The 20,755-nt window shown below is 50.6% G+C and overlaps 4 protein-coding genes across 14 annotated transcripts; 2 read left to right on the top strand and 2 right to left on the bottom strand.

The window, feature by feature from the left end:
- Window positions 1-12: 12 nt before the first annotated feature.
- On the top strand, window positions 13-3,260 carry PSME2 (proteasome activator subunit 2). Of its 2 annotated transcripts, none has more exons than XM_005560941.3 (11): window positions 13-99; window positions 394-426; window positions 862-924; window positions 1,169-1,255; window positions 1,361-1,391; window positions 1,479-1,576; window positions 2,163-2,231; window positions 2,372-2,439; window positions 2,596-2,650; window positions 2,954-3,040; window positions 3,136-3,260. In XM_005560941.3, exons 1-11 carry the CDS (start codon window positions 52-54, stop codon window positions 3,214-3,216), a joined length of 720 nt encoding a protein of 239 aa, XP_005560998.1. In that variant the 5' UTR covers window positions 13-51; the 3' UTR covers window positions 3,217-3,260. The 2 variants fall into 2 exon arrangements, with proteins under 2 accessions (XP_005560998.1, XP_073853241.1); XM_073997140.1 differs by having other exon boundaries at window positions 738-924.
- Window positions 3,261-5,201: 1,941 nt separating this feature from the next.
- EMC9 (ER membrane protein complex subunit 9) lies at window positions 5,202-7,754 on the top strand. 7 transcript variants are annotated; one of them, XM_015453638.4, is made up of 6 exons: window positions 5,202-5,274; window positions 5,396-5,605; window positions 5,747-5,823; window positions 7,099-7,168; window positions 7,259-7,353; window positions 7,517-7,754. In XM_015453638.4, exons 2-6 carry the CDS (start codon window positions 5,408-5,410, stop codon window positions 7,701-7,703), a joined length of 627 nt encoding a protein of 208 aa, XP_015309124.1. In that variant the 5' UTR covers window positions 5,202-5,274; window positions 5,396-5,407; the 3' UTR covers window positions 7,704-7,754. The 7 variants fall into 7 exon arrangements, with proteins under 7 accessions (XP_015309124.1, XP_015309123.1, XP_015309122.1 ...); XM_015453637.4 differs by having other exon boundaries at window positions 6,924-7,168; XM_015453636.4 differs by having other exon boundaries at window positions 6,897-7,168.
- PSME1 (proteasome activator subunit 1) lies at window positions 6,273-10,559 on the bottom strand. Of its 4 annotated transcripts, XR_012415644.1 has the most exons (13): window positions 10,406-10,559; window positions 9,690-9,722; window positions 9,505-9,567; window positions 9,280-9,390; window positions 9,146-9,191; window positions 8,914-9,011; window positions 8,596-8,664; window positions 8,450-8,517; window positions 8,312-8,366; window positions 8,151-8,237; window positions 7,237-7,337; window positions 6,859-6,983; window positions 6,273-6,465 (listed from the first exon to the last, which is right to left on the bottom strand). XR_012415644.1 is itself a non-coding variant. In XM_045397497.3 (11 exons), exons 1-11 carry the CDS (start codon window positions 10,442-10,444, stop codon window positions 7,302-7,304), a joined length of 705 nt encoding a protein of 234 aa, XP_045253432.1. In that variant the 5' UTR covers window positions 10,445-10,559; the 3' UTR covers window positions 6,720-7,301. The 4 variants fall into 4 exon arrangements, 2 of the variants coding, with proteins under 2 accessions (XP_045253432.1, XP_045253431.1); XR_006699876.3 differs by lacking the exon at window positions 6,273-6,465 and having other exon boundaries at window positions 6,720-6,983; XM_045397497.3 differs by lacking the exon at window positions 6,273-6,465 and having other exon boundaries at window positions 6,720-7,337.
- A 3,311-nt stretch (window positions 10,560-13,870) lies between these two features.
- FITM1 (fat storage inducing transmembrane protein 1) lies at window positions 13,871-15,186 on the bottom strand. Its single transcript, XM_005560928.5, has 2 exons — window positions 14,889-15,186; window positions 13,871-14,507 (listed from the first exon to the last, which is right to left on the bottom strand). Exons 1-2 carry the CDS (start codon window positions 15,152-15,154, stop codon window positions 13,895-13,897), a joined length of 879 nt encoding a protein of 292 aa, XP_005560985.2. The 5' UTR covers window positions 15,155-15,186; the 3' UTR covers window positions 13,871-13,894.
- Window positions 15,187-20,755: the final 5,569 nt, after the last annotated feature.

The following is a 20,755-nucleotide window of genomic DNA, read 5'->3' as shown; positions in this document are numbered from 1 at the left end:
GAAAGCCCGGGCGACTAGCCGGGAGACCAGAGATCTAGCGACTGAAGCAGCATGGCCAAGCCGTGTGGGGTGCGCCTGAGCGGGGAAGCCCGCAAACAGGTAATGGTGAATCGGAGGCCAGGAAGGGGTCATAGAGCCCTCTTGGGGGGAGGCCAAGCTGGGTGGTTCAGGGGACCAAAGCAGTGCCAGATAACTCCCCCAATCTCGCTAGTGCCTTCACTTCTCGGGGATTCCCAGATTCCTGCCCTCTGACTGCAGTGAGCAGGAGCTTCCAGGGGAAACTGGCTTGTGGTGAGAAAGGCCTGAGCCACAGTTGGAGGGCACCCTGTTGTGGGTGGAAGCTTTTGACAACCCAGACCCTTAACCAACATCCGGGTACTACTCTCTGTGTAGGTGGAGGTCTTCAGGCAGAATCTTTTCCAGGAGGTAAGTCTCTGGATTTCAGCGATTTGACCCAGAATCTTAGACCAATACTTGAGGATAACAACCTCTCCTAATGACCCCCCCAAGTCACCCTAGACTTAACCCTACTTCCCTTACCAAGCCTTCACCCAAAGTAACCCCGGAATTATTGATAGCTACCTTTAATCTGACCTTTCTTATGACTCTCCCCACTTCTGGCACTTCTCCCCTCTTTTGATGTGGAGGAAAAAATCCATGGCTCCCAAAGAAGGAATAGCACAGTCCTAACCTTAGTTCTGCCACTTACCAGCTTGGGCAAGTCCTTTCATTTTCAGGTCTTCAGTTTCCTCATTTGCAAGTCTTGGACCCAGTGATTTCCAAAGGCCCTTCCAGTTGCATTTGTCAGACATCTCATTGAGCATATTCTGTGATTCCCCTCCCTTGCAATGTAACCCACAGGCTGAGGAATTCCTCTACAGATTCTTGCCACAGAAAATCATATACCTGAATCAGCTCTTGCAAGTGAGTAGTGTGGCCCCCTCCTGCCCCTTCCCATGTCCTCTCTCCCCTTTGCCCATCCTCTCTAGCTAACAACTGGATTCAGCATGCAGAGAATAGTTTCAAGTAGTGGACTGGGAATATTAGGATGGCGTGAGGCATGAGCCTAGGTTGGGAGGCAGAGGGCAAGTGGGATGTATGGAGGGAAGGCTGTGACCTAGGATGAAGGGAAGAGACTGGGCAGCCCCTGACAGTGAGCTCTGTGCAGGAGGACTCCCTCAATGTGGCTGACCTGACTTCCCTCCGGGCCCCACTGGACATCCCCATCCCAGACCCTCCACCCAAGGATGATGAGGTGAGGCATTCAGGGTGCAGGACTTGGACTCTAAACCCAATGGAGATGATAGCCCTTCAACCTCTGTGACTTTTCCAAAGCTACTTTCCCCCTTTTTTGTCTTAGATGGAAACAGATAAGCAGGAGAAGAAAGAAGGTAAGAGAGATAAGAGGTGACTAGGGAAGGGGAGATGGCACATTGGCTGCTGGATGAGAAAGAGCCTGAATCCCCTCTTTCTCACAGTCCCTAAGTGTGGATTTCTCCCTGGGAATGAGAAAGTCCTGTCCCTGCTTGCCCTGGTTAAGCCAGAAGTCTGGACTCTCAAAGAGAAATGCATTCTGGTAAGCCTGGGAAATGGGGGAGGTGGAAAGAACAGATACACAAAGTGAAGCCCTGGACTCCTCCATAGATACAAGTCCTTCATACAGAGACCTAGTCCTGAAAAAGAAAACTTCCTTCTGTGCCTTGGGCTTAGATCTCCTTTGTTCTCATTCTGTTAGACCTCTCTTATCACAATGGTACCCCCAAAATTAGAGACTGTGCAGTATCCACTCTGTAACCTCAGAACCTACTGCTCTATCGGGTTCATAGTAGAGGTGGCATGATATAGTGAGTGAATTGTTTTAAAAGAGTGGACCCTAGAGAGAGACTGCTTAGGTTCAAATCATGATTCTATCAGTTACCTAGCTGGTAACCTTAAGTAAGTCACTTAGACATTCTGTGACTCAGTTTTTTCATCTGTTAAATGGATACAATAAATATGTGTCTCTGATGGTTGCTGTGATGATTAAATGAAATAAATACATGACACAGCGCTGGTGTGTAATAAGTACCCAATTAAATATAACAATTTTTTAGTAAGTGACAATAATAGGAAGAACTCAGTATGTTTGTTGAATGATTCTTACATGATCCCTCTTAACACAGGTGATTACATGGATCCAGCACCTGATCCCCAAGATTGAAGATGGAAATGATTTTGGGGTAGCAATCCAGGTAAGAAAAGGGTAACTGAAGACACTTAGAGTGGGGAGAGCCTTGGAGGTTGAGCTAGACATGAACCAGAAGGAGGAGGAAGATAGTGTATGAAATGGGGAGGACATGAAGTGTTGTCTTTGCCTCCCGTGTCACCACAGGAGAAGGTGCTGGAGAGGGTGAATGCCGTCAAGACCAAAGTGGAAGCTTTCCAGACAACCATTTCCAAGTGAGGGCAGCTGGAAGACCAGCATTGGGGGCAGTAGGAGCATTTCTTTGGGACCCCCAAAGCTAGGCATCAGGATGATGGGAGACTTTGGGAAGGGTCTGAGGGAGTACATCTCCCTGAACACTCATTCCTGTGGTATTTCCTTGCTTCTGGCAGGTACTTCTCAGAACGTGGGGATGCTGTGGCCAAGGCCTCCAAGGAGACTCATGTAGTGAGTGGATAGTCCACCAGCCTTTTAGCTGGAGGTGGGACGAGGAGGTGTGGAGAAAGAGGTCCTCCTTGTCTTGTTTGTGACTTTCCCAATGTGTAGAATATTTAGCTAAAAGCATTGCCTAGAAAAACCGATTAGGGCTTCAACAACTTTGACCCTTTTCTCTGCTCAGTCCCTTGGGATCCTATTTCTTGGTGCTAAGAAGGGGTTCATTCTCAAGTTAACTTGTTTCCTATAAAAGGAAACCAGACTCATGTCCCAGCCTCCCATGGGACTGACACAGCTTTGCCTCCCACACTGCAGATGGATTACCGGGCCTTGGTGCATGAGCGAGATGAGGCAGCCTATGGGGAGCTCAGGGCCATGGTGCTGGACCTGAGGGCCTTCTATGTGAGTCTGGAGTAAGGCCTTAGGGGAGGTGGATGAGTAGGGGCGGGCAGGGGATTGGCTAAGAACCTGACTCTTGCACTCTGGCCTTCTCCCAGGCCGAGCTTTATCATATCATCAGCAGCAACCTGGAGAAAATTGTCAACCCGAAGGGTGAAGAGAAGCCATCTATGTACTGAACCCAGGACTAGAAGGAAAATAAATGATCTATATGTTGTATGGATTCCCTTCCTGCATGTAGTCATTCATTCAAAAAGCATTTATTGAGGTGGCATCTATGTCCAGACTGAAGATGAATGTGGTGGGAAGGGGTGGGTGTCATGACTTAGATGCCCACTGTAATCTTTTTTTTTTTTTTTTGAGATGGAGTCTCACTTTGTCGCCCAGGCTGGAGTGCAGTGGCACGATCTCGGCTCACTGCAAGCTCTGCCTCCTGGGTTCACGCCATTCTCCTGCCTCAGCCTCCCGAGTAGCTGGAATTACAGGCGCCCGCCAGCACGCCCCGCTAATTTTTTGTATTTTTAGTAGAGATGGAGTTTCACCGTATTAGCCAGGATGATCTCGAGCTCCTGACCTCGTGATCCGCCCGTCTCAGCCTCCCTAAGTGCTGGAATTACAGGCGTGAGCCACTGTGCCCAGCCAGCCCACTGTAATCTTAAGAGGTCCTCCAAAGGAACAGTGTGGGGATTGTTACATGCCATGACAGCCATGCAGATAACCTGTATTTTGGAATGTAACAGTATTATTTTCATCCAGAGGTCTCAGGAATTAGTGGAAGAGATGGCATTTGCAAAGAGCCCTTATGGGAATAATAAGGCTTTGGATAGACAAGGGGAAAGTTCTGTGGCCAACATCAGGAATGAAGAAAGAAGGAATCCTTATCAGTTTAGGAAAAGGCTAGAAGGAGAATGAGGTTTCACTGGGAGAACTATGGAGAACTATGGATGAATGATTGGACTCTTTTTTTTTTTTTTTTTTTTTTTTTGAGATGGAGTCTTGCTCTGTCGCCCAGGTTGGAGTACAATGGCATGATCTTGGCTTACTGCAACCTCCGTCTCCCGGGTTCAGGCAATTCTCCTGCCTCAGCCTCTCGAGTAGCTGGGAGTACAGGCGTGTGCCACCACACCTGGCTAAGTTTTTGTATTTTTAGTAGAGACGGGGTTTTGCTATGTTGGCCAGGCTGGTCTTGAACTCCTGACCTCAGGTGATCCACCCACCTCGGCCTCACAAAGTGCTGGCACTGCAAGGCGTGAACCACTGCTCCTGACCTGGACTTCTTCTTAAGGGCTGGGAGGGAAAAAAATAATGCTTCCAAGGCATTGTGGTGAAGGAAATACACCGCAGGACATTATGGGAAAGATTCATCTGTAAGTTTTTCTTACTGTCCTCCCCTACACCCCCTTCAGCCAATCACTGTCTTTATCTCTGCTTTTCAAGATTCAGCCCTGGGCTGAAGACAAGGGTTCCTTTGCTGTGATCTTGCTATAAACTCCATGGGATTGTTCTTTAATTCAGGGCCTTATCCTGTCATAAAATATGAGATAAGAACGTGCTGCGAAGCACTGGACAGGCTGGAAGCCTGCCCCCATACATATCTCATTAAAACCTTAAAGCAACATGGGCAAAAGATAAACCAAGGGCAAGAAAACCTGCAGTCGCGAAGGTAACACGGATCATTAGTGACAGAGCCGATCTAGAGTACAGATCCACTCGTCCCATAATAGGCGCAAGGCGGTCTGCTTTGCCCGCAGCCCTTCGGAACACCCGGCTACGGGTTAGCGCTCCATCCCCGGGGCTCCGCGGAGCCGGTGGTGGTGGGCAACACAGGTTACCAGGCAAAGCCAACCAGCAACGAGAGCGGAAGTCGGGGAACCTAGCCAATAAGAGTTCGGCCAATTTTCTTTGGTTCACAATGGTGGGTTCTTTCCAGTCCGCTGGAGACAAAGGCGGGGCAAAGTTGGGGTGCGGCCGCTGATTGGACAAATTGAAAGCCTTTAGCCCTATCAAGGAGCACCACGTGGGCGGGACTTCAGGTGCCAGTTCTGCAGGGAGCTGCAGCTTGCCCTGTCTCCCAGGCAGGCGCTGAGTCGCAACCGCCAGCTAGGGGCTCGGGAAGGCGGGGCTCGGATGCAATCGGGACCTCCTCCTGGGCTGGGCTTCGGGCGGACTCCCGGACCCCGGGCGCCGGGAGCCGGCGGGCTACCTGCGAGTCGAGTTAGCATTGTCGCCGAACCGAAGTGAGAGGGCACGGGGAAGGGTCAAAGAGGGTGCCGAAGCGCTGGAAGGAGCTTCACGGACGCGAGCTAGGCACCGGCTCGCCTAATTCGGCACTAATCCGGCTTGCTGCTTCCCGGCCAGGCCCCGCTTGCCATGGGGGAGGTGGAGATCTCGGCCCTGGCCTACGTGAAGATGTGCCTGCATGCTGCCCGGTACCCACACGCCGCAGTCAACGGGCTGTTTCTGGCGCCAGCGCCGCGGTCCGGAGAATGCCTGTGCCTCACCGACTGTGTGCCCCTCTTCCACAGCCACCTGGCCCTGTCCGTCATGTTGGAGGTCGCCCTCAACCAGGTGCCTCCGTTGGATGCCCATCCCCCACCGCGAACCCACCCAACACCCCAGCCCAAGTTAATCCCCGGTCCCTTGGCAGCAGTGCGCATCCACAAAGCCAGCGGCACAATTTAATTACTGATGGCCCCTTTCCCACAACAGGTGGATGTGTGGGGAGCACAGGCCGGTCTGGTGGTGGCTGGTTACTACCATGCCAATGCAGCTGTGGACGACCAGAGGTGAGTGGCGTAGCCAGAGGAAGAAGGAAACGATTATGGGGGGTTGCGGGTTGGAGGAATAGAGGGCGAGGATGCGTGGGGCATTGGGTGGAGGGGGGCGCACAAGATGAACCAAGGTCATTCCTTCTATCTTTCCTTCACCAAACGCTTAGGAGCAGGGGTTTTACACCAGGCACTATGCTGGGTACTGGAGTGAGGAAATATAAAGATGAATAGGACAGAGCCCTGCTCTGGAGTGCCGTTTCGGCGGGGAGGACAACTGTGTATCAACAGATTGATTTTTTTTTTTTTTTTTTTTTTTTTTTTGAGACGGAGTCTCGTTCTGTCGCCCAGGCTGGAGTGCAGTGGCGCAATCTCGGCTCACTGCAACCTCCACCTCCTGGATTCAGGATTCTTCTGCCTCAGCCTCTCGAGTAGCTGGGATCACAGATGAGCGCCACCATGCCTGGCTTTTTTTAATTATTATTTTTATTTTTTTGTTTTTAGTAGAGATGGGGTTTCGCCATGTTGGCCAGGCTGGTCTAGAACTTGACCTCAGGTGATCCACGAGCTTCAGCCTCCCAAAGTGCTGGGATTACAGGCGTGAGCCACCACTCCTGGCCAACAGACTGATCTTGCTTTAACTGAGGTGTCCCCCAGGTGCTGAAAGAACAGAGAAATCCCAACCAGCAACTTCAAAAATAAGGCAGTTTCCTTATATATATAGGAAAAGACAATTATATATATATAAAAATCATATACATGAAGCAGATTAGAGATACTGTTTTGTAATTTGCGTTTCTCCCTCACTTAATAAATACTTGACATCATCCCATTTCCACAGCAAGATCTACCTTTCCCTAACAACTGTATAGTCTGAATATGGATGTACTATGATTTATTTAATGCTTCAAACATTGAGGTTGTTTCCAATGTTTTATTACAGACACTGTCCTATTATTACCGTAAATTCTTTATAAGTAGAATTTCTGGGTTAGCATATGTATAGTATGTAGTATGTATACAGTTTCAATTTGGATGGTTATGCCAAATTACCTTCCAAAAAGACCACCTTTGGTTTCCACTCTCACCAGCAGTATCTGAGCACCTGTTTCCCACAGCACTCAAGCATCAAGCAGTCGTACATCAAGCATCCAGCAGGCCCGATCCCCGCAGGCCACCTACAGGGAAAGGCCACAGCTGCGCCCACATCTATGAGACCTGGGAGGCCCAGCTCAAATGGATGGGTTTTGCCCACAGTTGGCTCCTCACTCCTCTGATCTTCCCTCTACACAGCCCTGGGCCCCTGGCCTTGAAAATTGCTGGGCGAATTGCAGAATTCTTCCCTGATGCAGTACTTATTATGGTGAGACTTGGGTTTCTGGGTGGGGAGGTGAAAAGAAAGTAGGGTGAGGGGACCCTTGAAACTCTCACTTGCCCTTCTTTGTCCACTCAGTTGGATAATCAGAAACTGGTGCCTCAGCCTCGTGTGCCCCCGGTCATCGTCCTGGAGAACCAAGGTCTCCGCTGGGTCCCTAAGGATAAGAACTTGTGAGTACCCCACTCCCTCTCTCTCTTCCTAGAAGCCCAAGATTCCTGGGTCTCCTCTGTCCTTGGCCCTGCCCCAAGGGTCTTTCTCTAGACCCAATCTCTGTCAAGTCTGTGTCTGGCCCCACTACTTGCTGTTTGACCTCTATGGGGGTTGCTATTTCAGAGTGATGTGGAGGGACTGGGAAGAGTCACGGCAGATGGTGGGAGCTCTACTGGAAGATCGGGCCCACCAGCACCTTGTGGACTTTGACTGCCACCTTGACGACATCCGGCAGGACTGGACCAACCAGTGGCTCAACACTCAAATCACCCAGTGGGTTGGTCCCACTAATGGAAATGGAAATGCCTGAGCCAGGGCCAGCAGGGTCCAGATCCAATAAAGAGACTTGGGCTGATGGGCAGTGGTATAACTATATTTATTGTGCCTGGGAGGCAAGATGAGGGAAAAATCTCAACAGAAGCAAGTTTGGGGAAAATCTGGAGTCCCCAGTAAAAAGTAGGAAGGTCTCTGCTGTACCCATCCCAGAATGGGAGAGAGGGCTCTCAATAGATCATTCCCTTTGTTTCTCCCCTGGGCTTCTTGAGCTTCTCGAAGTTCTTCAGGATGATGTCATATAACACAGCCTACAGGGCCAGGGAGGAGTGGAGGTCAGTCAGAGGCCTCCAGTGGCTCTGTGCCCCATTTCTAGCCTTGTGGAGAAGCTGCGCTTTGTCACCCTTTACCCCCAGCCTGCAGGGTCAGGGAGTGCGTGGCCTGGGAAAGCTGCCTCTGCCCACCCCTGCCCTCGCCTCCTCACATAAGCATTGCGGATCTCCATGACCATCAGCCGGATGTCCCGGTACTCTGCCTCATCCAGCTCGTGCACCAGCTGCCGATAATCACCCTGTGGGAAGCTCGGGTCAGGCCTGACCTTACATGAGTCCTTCCCTCATGCACCCTGACCTGGGCCTCACCTACCACATGGGGCTGCTTGGCTGCTTTAGTCACTGCATCACCACGCTCAGAGAAATACCTGTGGAAGGAGAAGTGTGTATGGAGTAGAAGAAGGAGGTCTCTGTCCCAAAACAGACAGTGTGTACATGGGTGGTCACTCACTTAGAGATTTGGGTGTGGAAGCCTTCTAGCTTGGTGTGGAGGCTGGTCATCAGCTCAAACACCTTCTCCTAGGGAAAAAAAGCAAGGGGGAAAGTAGAAGGAAGCATGGACTAGAAAAGAGCAGGGAAGTGGGGCAGCACTCTCACCTGGACAGCCACTCCAAAATTGTTACCATCCTCAATCCGAGGTATCTGCAGCTGCAACCAGGTGGTGACCTGGGAAGAGGGAATGGCGTAATGCCACATCAGCCCTCTATCCAATTCCGTTTCATATTCTCCCTTGCTTCCCTCCCCACACTGGCTGGAGGCATGCCAGGTCTCTCCTGAGCCTCAGAGCCCGGACTTCTGGTTTCACTTGCTGTGCCCTCTCTTGCTAAAACCTGGCATGTGCCAGGCCCTAAATGGCAGGGACTAAGAGGACAATGGTTTGACTTAAAGCCTGAGAGTTGAAGGGGGAGAGCCTACCAGGTTGAGCTGCTCAATGACATCCTTGATCTCAGGCTTCAAGCGCTGCAGAAGGACCAAGATCTTTTCATTGCAGTTCACTGGACCACAGGGAGGACCTAGAGAGTGAGCAATGGGTCAGTCACATGATTGAGCCTGTGTGAGGGTTGAAGGGGAGAGTAGAAAGAAATCCTTAGGAGTAGCTCCTGTGGGTGGGACTCAAGTCTCTTCCCACAATTGTGGTTTCAAGTACCTTTGTCTTCATCCTCCCCCTTCTTCTTTTCATCCTTGTCTTCCTTCTGCAGAAAAAGAGGGGCTCATGAGAGTCAGGACTAAGGTTGATTACCCCCATGGTTGGATCCCTTCTCCCAGGTCTTCCCAGCTTGCCTCCTGCTGTTTCTTCCGTTCCTCTTTCTCTTTCTCCTTGACTGGATCAGGCACTGGGATGTCCAACGGGGCCTTCAGATTGCTCAGGTTGGCTTCATTGAGAGCTGGCTCCTGGTGTAGGGTGGGAGGAGGGCTGGAGGTGAGGGGGTTCCTTTCACCTCACTCTCACAGCCCCTGACCCTTCTCTTGGCCTTTACTCCCTAGCTCCCTGCCCAGCTGCGGTACCTTTAAAAATGCATCCAGCTCAGAAATCTTCTTGGGGAAATAGCTCCCGAGCAGGTTCTCTGTCTGTGTGTGAGGTGGGATGGAGAAGGATGGGAGTCAGCATCATATGCCCATCCTAGGTGGTGAGGCAGGGTTGAGCAGTAGGAGTTGGGCAGGGGTGGGGCCGCTGATGGGGCATGTCTTACCTTGGTACAGAGGTCTTCACGAAACACATCCACCTGTGGGGCACATGCATCCCTTCAGAAACTTGGCTTTAAGGCCAGTTCATTTGAGGACAGTTCCCTTAGGGTTATGTAGGGCCTGACCTGGGGAAGGGTGGAGGGGATCCCTCTAAGGCCAGACCTGAAGAAAGCGAGATGGATGCCTGTGGGGTGGGTTGGGGTGGTGGAGGAGTGGAACTCTGCAGACCTGGATCTACGGAGAGTGGAATGGGTATCCCTAGGGCTGGATACGGGGGATGAGAACATTCCTGGCAGTGAAGGGCCAGTGGTTCACGTGAGACCAGATCCCTGGGGTCGCCTGGCAGGTGTGAGGAGGGGTGCTGAGAGCCCTCTGCGAGCAGGACAGGGACGGGGTGGGCCCCGGGACCCTCCCTAAGGGAAAGGCCACGAGGTAGCTGGGGCAGTCCCGCATCCAGTCTGTGTGTGGCCCCGGCTCCAGGCCAGCGGAGTTCCCCTCCACGCCAGCTCTCCGCTTCACCTCACCCCACAGAACCACGGCCGCCTCGCCTGTCCCCGCAGGCAGCAGTCACCGCCCTCCCCGGGGCGCAGGTGCTCCGGGAGCGCCAGCTCGGCGGACTGCCCCTGACTTGTGTGGGAGTCTGGGGGGCGGGTCGGGGATGCCCCCGGCCGCTCGAGCCACGCCTCCCCAGTGGGCCTTTTCTAGACCCCGCGGCGCTCACCTTGGCTTGGGCCTCGGGCTGAACCCTGAGCGTGGCCATGACCGGGACGGGGGGCCTAGCGCCGCACGAGGAACGGAGTGGGCACCGCGAAGGGAAAGCGAAAGCGGCGCTCGCACCACTCACGGCCTTCCTGGGTAGTGGGGCGGGGAGGGCTGGAGGAGGCGGGGTCAGCCCGGCCAGGGAGAGGTGCAGTGCAGCAGAGGAGGGCGGCGGGTGCGGCTCCCCCTAGCGCGCACAGGCTGCCTCGCGAGGGCCAGTTTCCAGCCTCCCCACCCCCGCCGGCCGGGTCCCCGCCTCCCCGCCCTCCTCTCGTCCCCGCCTCCCGCCTCCCGCCTCCCGCCTCCCGCCTCCCGCCTCCCGCCTCCCGCCTCCCGCCTCTCGCCACTCGCCGCCCGCCGTCCGAGGACGCCGGGTCCTCCCATCGTCTAGTCTAAGCCAGTCTCTCCGCGCCCCGCCCTCCACCTTCCGCCTCCCAACTGGCTCCCCACCTGCTCTCTTCTTCCCCTGCTCCGCCTGGGACAGATAAGTCTTACTTAGGGCTCTTCTGTCTTTCCCCAGAGATGGAATAAGACCTGGCCTCTCTTTCCTAGCCTTGCTAGCGTGGGCCTCTGGCTCTGCCGACATCCTCCGCACCTGTAGCAACACCGGCACCAGAGCCGACAGCATCCCTATCCAAGCCCGGACCAGCTCTCTCCTGGACCACCGCGGCATATGCCATTCTACAGCCCACTCTCACAGAGCAGCGGGTTCATGCCTCTGTCTGGCTTAAAACCCTTTCTCAGCTGCCTGTTGACCTTAGAATGAAATCCAAAAGGCTGTTGCAGCTGTCTCCCCTTTAAGTTCACTTTCTACTACTTGCCCCTTCATTCATTACACTTGCAAATACTCGGGCTATTTGTTTCCCAAATGTGTCATGTTCATTCCTGCCTCAGGGCCTTTGCCCTTGCTAATAATCCCTTTGTCTAAAACACACTTACCCTGGGTGTTGTCATTCGGTTCTCAGTTTAGATGTCACCTCTTCAGAGACAACTATTTTCATCATCCTCTATAAGGAACCTCCCTCCAAATGCATTACAAATCAGCCTGTTTTAGTACATTCATAGCATTTATCTCTGATATTAGCCCGGTTTTTTTTTTTTTCTCCCCAGGATAATTCACTGATTTAAACTAGCAAACTGTGTGTGTGTGTGTGTGTGTGTGTGTGTTGGGGGACAGAGTCTCACTCTGTCGCCCAGGGTGGAGTGCAGTGGCACAATCTCAGCTTACTGCAACCTCCACCTGCTGGGTTCAAGCGATTCTCCTGCTTCAGCCTTCGCAGTAGCTGGGACTACAGGCGCGTCCCACCACGCTCGGCTATTTTTGTATTTTTAGTAGAGATGGGGTTTCACCATGTTAGCCAGGATGGACTCGATATGCTGACCTCGTGATCCGCCCGCCTCGGCCTCCCAAAGTGCTGGGATTACAGGCATGAGCCACTGCGTCTGGCCAGCTTTTTCTATAAAGAGCCAGAGAGTAAATTGTAGGCTTTATGGGCCTTACAGTGTCTGTCTACTCAACTCTACCATTGTAGCAGGAAAGCTGCCATATGTAAATGAATTAGTATGGTGAGATCAATAAAACTTTACAGACACTGGACTGAATTTCATGTAATTTTTTCCTGTAATAAAATATTCTTTTTCTTTTGCTTTTCCAACCATTAAAAAATGTAAAAACGGCCGGGCACAGTGGCTCATGCCTGTAATCTCAGCACTTTGGGAGGCCAAAGTGGGCAGATCACTTGAGGTCAGGAGTTCGAGACCAGCCTGGCCAACATGGTGAAACCCTGTCCCTACTAAAAATACAAACACTAGACAGGTGTGGTGGTGGGGGCCTGTAATCCCAGCGACTCGGGAGGTTGAGGCAGGAGATCACTTGAACCTGGGAAGTGGAGGTTGCAGTGAGCCAAAATTGCACTCCAGCCTGGGCAACAGAGTGAGACTCTGTCTCAAAATAATAATAATAAAAACGTAAACAACGTTTTACCTTTTTCTTTTTAAAAAGTTTTTGTAGAGACAGGGTCTCACTATCTTGCCCAGGCTAGTCTCAAACTCCTGGGCTCAAGTGATCCTCTTGCCTCAGCCTCCCAAAGTGCTGGGATTACACTGCTATCACCGCCAGGTCTCTGCCTTAAAAAAAAAAAAAAAAAAAAAAAAAATATATATATATATATATATATATACACACACACACACACACACACACACACATATATATATATAATTATTTAATTATTAGCTCGCAGGTCATACAGAAACTGGCCACAGGAAGGTTTAGCCAAAGTTTGAGGAATTAGCCAAAGTTTGCTAATTCCTGGTTTAGAGGATAGATGATATACCCATATTGCCTAGCTTTGTAATCATGGCTCCTCTGTTTATTAATTGTGAACAAGTTACTTAACCTCTGTGTCTCAGTGTTTGCAACTGCACAATGGGAACACTACTATCTCATTTTTTTTTTTCCAATCAAGATCAGTACAACTTACCTCATACTTTTATTGTTGTGGGGACCAAATGTGTTTTTTTTTTTTTGAAACAAGAGTTTCGCTCTTGTTGCCCAGGAGGGAGTGCAGTGGCGCGACCTCAGCTCGTTGCAACCTCCGCCTCCCAGGTTCAAGCGATTCTCCTGACTCAGCCTCCCAAGTAGCTGGGATTACAGGCGCCTGCCATCATGCCTAATTTTTTTTTTGTTTATATTTTTAGTAGAGATGGGGTTTCACCATGTTGGTCAGGCTGGTTTTGAACTCCTGACCTCAAGTGATCTGCCCACCTCGGCCTCCCAAAGTGCTAGGATTATAGGCGTGAGCCACTGCGCCCGGCCGTATGTGTTAACTTTTATGAAGAACTTACAGACACTTAGAAAAGTGCCTGGCAGAGTAAACGCAGTGCAAGTGTTTTGCTATTATTTGTGTGTCTATTATCTGCCCTCCCCAGTTAGCGCATATGCCTCCAAACAGCAGAAATCTTGTTTTATTTACATGGCATAGAACTATGCTAAGCTCAATAAACATTTGTTAAATAGATGAGCACATACAGACCCCCTACGGGGAAGACAGGGTAGGAAGAGTCCCTGAGAGGAGTGCCCAGATAGGTAGGCCCCTGAAGAGGGAGAGTGGAGATTCAGTGGAGAAGGCAGGAAAAACAATCAAACAGGCTGGAAATGGAGCAACTACTCAGCAAGAATGATGCCCACACCTGAGGGCACCATTACCTGCGTTAGAAGCACCATTCCTGGATATCTCAGTCCCCAGATAGCTTAAAGTTTGCAAAAACTAGGAGACTGAAAGGACAGCTGGAGGGATGGAGGTCAAGCATAAGGAAGGACATTCAAGGTTGATGAGAGCAAGGAATGGCTGGGAAATCCTAGTGACTACCAGACCCTCTTCCCACCCTTTCAAGGACCCAACCAAATGATGAGAGGAGCCAGAGCCAGGCCCGATGGCTTTTATTTCTTTCAGTTATGCTTGCGGCTGGAGTGGGGACGGGGGAAGAGCCCATGGCCTGGACTCCCTGGAGACCAGGGCTGATGATACCAGCTGCCATATGTGAGGTACCAGGCGAAGGTGCCCACTGCGGCACCCACCACCTTGTGAGTGTACTGGTGGAAATAGATGACAGTACAGAGCAGCAAGAAGTTCCAAAGGCCCAGCAGCAGCACGTTCAACAGGAAGACAAGGCGCAGGGGGGCGCCTGCAGGCAGCCCATGGGCCAGGTACTTGGCGAACACAGCTGCTTCCTCTGCCATAAGCAGGCAGCAGAAGGTGAGCAGGAAGGTGTGGGAGGAGACCGTGTAGCCCCGCCACTGGTGGCCAGCCGCCAGGCAGCTGCGGCGGTCAGGCAGCTCGTGGAGCAGCAGACCCTGGGGCAGTGGCTCGAAGCAGGAGCCAGTCAGGTCCTCGATGAGCAGGAAGGCTCGGCCAGCTCCCCGCCACACCGCTGCTCCCACCACCAGTCGGCTCAGGTGTCTGGCAGTTACTGCCACGCGCCGTGTAGCCAGAAACACCACCAGCAACACAAAGCCCCCTAGGAAGGTGCATGTCCAGCCCCAGGCTGAATTCACAAATTTTCTGTGGGCAAAGAGGGGAGACTATTGAGGCCCCAAGCGCCATCTCCCACCCTGGTCTGTGCTCCCATCACTGCACTCTCCCCAACCCTACACATCACCACTGGTTCTCTCCTTGCCGTGCCCTTTACAGCCCCCAGTCATTTAAACTTTGCCATCTCCTTGGAGGACCATTCAGCATTCCAGGGTACATATTTCCTCTTTAGTCCTGTTCCTGACTTCCCCTATACCCCAGGGTTCTGTTCCCTTCCCCCTCCCCTGACCTTCTCCTCAACCTCCTAGCCTATTTTTAGTGTTCAGACTGGCAGGAGGACAGAAGCCTGGAGAAGGGAGCTAGGATCCCAGAGTGCAGGGACCCAGCTCCCACAGCCTTGAGTGGACTCACATGTTGAAGAAGTTGCCGTGGCTGGCGAAGATAGTCCGAGGGTTGACATGGAACTGCAGAAGGGGCCCAAAGATGACCACTGCTGCCAGCCAGGCATGGTAGAGGCGCCGTAAGCAGGGGCTGCCCAGAAGGCGGGCGGCCTGTTCGCTTCCAAAGTACAGCAAGGCAGAGGCCACCCAGAGAAGCACCTTGACCAGGCAGCCCAGCAGTGCCCGGATTCGGGCCCCGGCCCCCAGCCCTGCCCCCACCACCGGCCCCCGCTCCATGTTCCCTCCCCTCCCCACTAGCTGCTTGCTCTGCTGGGCAGCTGAGGAGGGGCTGATGGGGCCCCCCCGGACAAGGATAGGCAGTGACAGGTGTGGCAGACACAAGGCAGAGCCCTGTTGGCAGCCGGCAGGCGGGGGAGAGGGGCGGGGGGCAGTAAGGGGCCAGGGTGGAGGTCTGCCACGTCAGCAGGGTCCTGGCCTTGGGTGTGTGGTAGCATGTGTCCTAACAGCAGTCTGTGTCCTTTCCTGTTAGTCCTGTGTCCTCGGCTCCAACCATGTTCCAGTTCATGTCTCAGGGCCAGCTGTTCAGGGCTGTCCTTGTCCATAGTCTGCCAGGGTCTGCCAAAGTCCCTCTCCACCCACCCCTACTTTACCATTTGCTCCACAGGGAAATCAGAGGTCATGAAGATAAAACTAACCAAACCTTGAAAGTCGTTTTTTTAAAAAAGCTGTCAGTCTTATCATCAGTATGATCTAGCCCTTCTTCTGGGGTTCTGAGCACAAGACCCTACCAACAGCAGGATGCCACAAGGTGGCTGTGCACAGCACTGTGGCCACCTTAGGCCTTGGGAGGCAGATCAGCAGGGGTATCCACTTCAGCGCTCTGTGACCCCAGCAGCTTGGGTCTGCCTTAGTTCCTGTCTGGATTGAGGGTCTCTAAGGGACTAGTTTGGTCTAGGGCTGCTGTGTAAACTGGCGGTTTCATCTGTTGATTACGTTGACCCTCAGATCCCTAAAGATTAGGTTTACTCCCAGGTGACAGGGGTAGAGGAGACCCTAAAAGGGCAATTGCCAGACAGGAGTCAGTTGAAACCTTAAGTTCCATCCTCCAACCAACTAGCCTGGACTTCAGGGCTCTCCATGCAAGCCTGCCCTCCCAGTCTGACTGCTGAGGTGGCAGCAGCAGGGTAGAGAGCCACCTACCCACAGAGAGTGCCTGTTAGTAACTATTTCGAGATCACTTTTTCTTTCTTCCTCATTCCTCAAAACCAGTGGTGGGATTTCAGAGCACAGCGGAAGTAGTGGAAGCAATGAGCAAACAAGGACATCCGAGTTCTGGACCCAACTGTGTGACTTCAGGAAAACCAATGAACCCTCTTCAGTCCTCAGTAAATCAATTTCCTTTATAAATTGGTCAAGACAGATTGGATAATCAATTAGATTCTTTCCAGATCCTAAAGCCCATACCTTGGAATAGACCTTCAATGAACCCTATAAAAGAATTTTGAACTAGGCTGGGCGCGGTGGCTCACACCTATAATCCCAGCACTTTGGGAGGCTGAGGCAGGTAGATTGCCTGAGGTCAGGAGTTCGAGACCAGCCTGGCCAACACAGTGAAACCCTATCTCTACTAAAAATAAAAAAATTAGCTGGACGCGGTGGTGGGCGCCTGTAATCCCAGCTACTCTGGAGGCTGAGGCAGGAGAATCACTTGAATCCGGGAGGCGGAAGTTGCAGTGAGCCGAGATTATGCCATTGCACTCCAGCCTGGGCAACAGGAGTGAGACTCCGTCTTAAAAAAAAAAAAAAAAAAAAAAAAATTCCCTCCCCTCATTTTTATTTATTACAGTTTTATTATTTATTTTTTTGAGACAGTGTCTCATTCTTGCCCAGGCTGGAATACAGTGTGCTATCATGGCTCACTGCAGCCTCAAACTCCTGGGCTCAAGTGATCATCTGCTCTAGCCTCCTGAGTAGCTAGAACTACAGGAATGCATCACCATGCTTGGTTAATTTATTTTTTATTTTTTGGCCAGGTGTGGTAGCTCAGGCCTGTAATCCCAGCATTTTGGGACCAGCCTGAGGAACCATAGGAGCTTGGGACCACACTGAGCTGGTCTCACATAGTGAGATGCCATCTCTACAAAAATAAAAATAATTAGCTGGGTACAGTGGCACGTGCCTGTAATTCCAGCTATTTGGGAGGCTGAAATGGGAGGAACACTTGGGCCCAGAAGGTTGACACTGCAGTGAGTCGTGATGGCACCATTGCATTCCAAGCCTAAGCAACAGAGTGAGACCTTGTTTCAATATTTATTTTGTAGAGACAAAGTCTCACTAAGTTGACCAGGCTGGTCTTGACCTCCTGGCCTCAGGTGATCTTTCTGCCTTGGCCTCCCAAAGTGGTGGGATTACAGGCATAAACCACTATGCCTGGTCTCATTGTGGTTTTAAATAGTTGCAAAGGACATAATTTCTAGTGTATTATATACTGACATTTCAAAATAAAACCATTATATCATTGTTTCAAATGTATCCAATGAAATCTAAATACTACAGTGATTAGATACTTCACCATTATCCATTAAAAGACATGACAAGATTTTACATCAGAAATTATATTTACATTCTACTCCCTCATATAATTTATCCTAATATGTTTTTACGCTTGAAAGTCTTTTATTGACCATTTATCACATTGCTCTGCAAGAAAAATAACTCAAAACATTTAATTTTTTGTTTGTTTGAGATACAGTCTCACTCTGCCGTCCTGGCTGAAGTGCAGTGGCACGATCTCGGCTCACTGCAACCTCCGCCTCCCAGGTTCAAGCAATTCTCCTGCCTCAGCCTTCTGAGTAGCTGGGATTACAGGCTCCCACCACCACACCCAGCTTTTTTTTTTTTTTTTTGTATTTGTAGTAAAGATGGGGTTTCACCATGTTGGCCAGGCTGGTCTCAAACTCCTGACCTAGTGATTCGCCTGCCTCGGCCTCCCAAAGTGCTGGGATTACAGGCGTGAGCCACCGTGCCCGGCCAAAAAATTTAATTTTTTATAGTTTCTGGGCCCAGTGTGGTGGCTCACACCTGCAATTCCAGTCCTTTGGGAGACCATGGCAGGAGGATCACTTAAGCCCAGGAGTTCTAGACCAGCCTGAGCAACATGGTGAAACTTTGTCTATACAAAAATATACACAAATTAGCCAAGCATGGTGGCACCCACCCAGCTACTCAGGAGGCTGAGATGGGAAGATCACTTGAGCCCAGGAATTTGAGGTTGCAGTGAGCAGTGATCACACCACTGCACTCCAGCCTGGGCAACAGAGCAAGGCTCTCTCAAAAAATAAAAACAAATAAAATAGAAATTTCCTGTGACCATAAATCCCTAAGAGTTAATTTTTTCCCCTATGGATTCTATTTTCATTATAACTGTTAGTAGTCTAAAATATATTATTAGTACATGAATACCTTAGTTTTTGGGGTTTTTTTGAGACAGGGTCACTTTCTGTCAGGAAAGTGAAACAGTCTTATTACTGACATGGAGAAAGTTTTAGTGGTCTCAGTAGAAGATTAAAACAGTCACAACATTCTCTTAAACCAAAGCCTAGTCCAGCGGCGTGATCACAGCTCACTGCAGCCTTGACCTCCCCAGTTCAAGTGATCCTCCTCTCGCGGAGCTGGGACTACAGGTGCAGGTCACCAAGTTTGGCTAATTTTTAAATTTTTTTTAGAGACAGGGGTCTCACTGTGTTGCCCAGGCTGGTCTTAAACTCCTGGACTCAAGTGATCCTCCTGTTTTGGCTCAAGTGCTGGGATTACAGAAGTGAGCCGCTGCACCTGTCCAGGAAAAGTTGTTGGAGGAAATTAAAAGGTACTACACTTCAGTGAACACATGAATGACACAAAAGTGAAATAGCCTTATTGCTGACATCAAGAAAGTTTTAGTGGTCTGGATAGAAGATCAAAGCAGCCACAACATTCCCTTAAACCAAAGCCTAATCCAGAGCAAGGCCCCGACTCTCTCTCTCTCTTTTTTTTTTTAAAGAGATAGGGTCTTGCTTAGTTGCCCAGCCTGGAGTGCAGTGGCATGATCATGTCTTACTGCAGTCTCAAACTCCTGAGCTCAAGTAATCCTCCTGCTCTGCCTCCTAAACAGCTGGGACTACATGTGCATGCCAACACTCACTATGTTGCCCACACTGGTCTCCAACCCTTGGCCTCAAGTGATCCTTCAATCTTGGCCTCCCAAAGTGCTGGGATTGTAGGTGTGAGCTACTGAGCCCAGCCTATTCTCTTCAATACTATAAAGACTGAGAGTGGTGAGGAAGCTAGCAGAGGCTGGTTCATAATGCTCAAGGAAAGAAGCCACCTCCATAACATAAAAATGCAAGGTGAAGCAGCGAGGGCTGATATAGAAGCTGCAGCAAGTTATCCAGAAGATCTAGCTAAGATCATTGATGAAGGTAGCTACACCAAACAACAGATTTTCAAAGCAAACAAAACAGTCTTCTATTGGAAGAAGACGCCATATAGCAGTTTCACAGCAAGAGAAAAGTCAGGGCTTGGCTACAGAGCCTCAAAGGACAGACTAACTCTTTTATTAGGAGATAATGCACCTGGTGATTTTAGGTGGAAACCAATTCTCATTTACCATTCTGAAAATCCTAGGGCCTTAGGAATTATGCTAAATGTATTCTGCTGTGCTCTATAAATAAAACAAAACCTGCATGACAGCACATATGTCTGCAGCATGGGTTACAGAATATTTTAAGCTCACTGTTAAGATCTACTCCTCAGAAATAAAGATTCCTTTCAAAATATTACTGCTCATTGACGATGCACCTGGTCACCTACAAACTCTGGAGATGTATAGGGAGATTAATGTTTTCATGCCTGCTAACACAACATTCATTCTGCAGCCCATGGATCAAGGAGTAATTGTGACTTGCAAGTCTTACTCTTTAAGAAATACATTGCGAACCCTGTCTCTACAAAAAATAACAAAAACGAGCCGGGTGTGGTGGTGTGTGCTGGTAGTCCCAGCTACTTGGGAGGCTGAGGTGGGAAGATTGCTTGAGTCGAGGGGGAAGCAGAGGTTGCAGTAAGCTGAGATCACACCACTGCACACCAGTCTGAGCGACACAGCAAGACCCTGTGTCAAGAAAAAAAAAATTAGATTTCATAAAACTGCAGCTGCCATAGTGATTCCTCTGATAGCTGTAGACAAAGTCAATTGGAAACCTTCTGGAAAGGATTCACCATTCCAGATGCCATTAAGAACACTCATGGCCAGGCACAGTGGCTTATGCCTATAATCCCAGCACTTTGGGAGGCTGAAGTGGGAGGATCGCTTGAGCCCAGGAGTTTGAGAGTAGCTCATGCAATAGGACAAAACCCCATCTCTACAAAAAACATAAAAATTAGCCAGGTGTAGTGGTGGGCACCTGTAGTCCCAGCTACTCAGGAGGCTGAGGTGGGAGGATTGCTTGAGCCAGGAGAGGTCCAGGCTGCAGTGAGCTGAGATCATGCCATTGCACTCCAGCTTGGGTAACAGAGTGAGACCCTGTCTCAAAAAAAAAAAAAAGAAAACAAATACGAAAAACCTTTTTTTTTTTTTTTCAGACGGCATCTCACTCTGTCGCCCAGGCTGGAGTGCAGTGGCGCGATCTCAGCTCACTGCAACTTCCACCTCCCTGGTTCAAACGATTCTCCTGCCTCAGCCTCTGAGTAGCTGGGACTACAGGTGCCTGCCACCACACCTGGCTAATTTTTGTATTTGTAGTAGAGATGAGGTTTCACTATGTTGGCCAGGCTGGTCTTGAACTCCCGACCTCAGGTGATCCAACTGCCTTGGCCTCCCAAAGTGCTGGGATTACAAGCGTG

This window comes from Macaca fascicularis, chromosome 7 (genome assembly GCF_037993035.2).
Source record: "Macaca fascicularis isolate 582-1 chromosome 7, T2T-MFA8v1.1".
Classification (NCBI taxonomy): domain Eukaryota; kingdom Metazoa; phylum Chordata; class Mammalia; order Primates; family Cercopithecidae; genus Macaca; species Macaca fascicularis.
This window is presented reverse-complemented; position numbering and strand designations above follow the sequence as displayed.

Bases quoted from the DNA above. Each gene is read 5' to 3' on its own strand.
- PSME2 (XM_005560941.3), top strand. From the start codon at position 52: ATGGCCAAGCCGTGTGGGGTGCGCCTGAGCGGGGAAGCCCGCAAACAG. The intron at 100-393 runs GTAATGGTGAAT...CTCTCTGTGTAG, and splicing joins GCGGGGAAGCCCGCAAACAG to GTGGAGGTCTTCAGGCAGAA. The intron at 2,440-2,595 runs GTGAGGGCAGCT...TGCTTCTGGCAG, and splicing joins TTCCAGACAACCATTTCCAA to GTACTTCTCAGAACGTGGGG.
- EMC9 (XM_015453636.4), top strand. From the start codon at position 5,457: ATGCTGCCCGGTACCCACACGCCGCAGTCAACGGGCTGTTTCTGGCGC. The intron at 5,824-6,896 runs GTGAGTGGCGTA...CACTCTCACCAG, and splicing joins GCAGCTGTGGACGACCAGAG to CAGTATCTGAGCACCTGTTT. The intron at 7,169-7,258 runs GTGAGACTTGGG...TTGTCCACTCAG, and splicing joins CTGATGCAGTACTTATTATG to TTGGATAATCAGAAACTGGT.
- PSME1 (XM_045397496.2), bottom strand. From the start codon at position 10,444: ATGGCCACGCTCAGGGTTCAGCCCGAGGCCCAAGCCAAG. The intron at 9,391-9,504 runs GTACCGCAGCTG...ACCCTACACCAG, and splicing joins AGCTGGATGCATTTTTAAAG to GAGCCAGCTCTCAATGAAGC. The intron at 9,012-9,145 runs GTACTTGAAACC...CTCACTCTCTAG, and splicing joins GGGGGAGGATGAAGACAAAG to GTCCTCCCTGTGGTCCAGTG.
- FITM1 (XM_005560928.5), bottom strand. From the start codon at position 15,154: ATGGAGCGGGGGCCGGTGGTGGGGGCAGGGCTGGGGGCCGGGGCCCGA. The intron at 14,508-14,888 runs GTGAGTCCACTC...CTTTGCCCACAG, and splicing joins CACGGCAACTTCTTCAACAT to AAAATTTGTGAATTCAGCCT.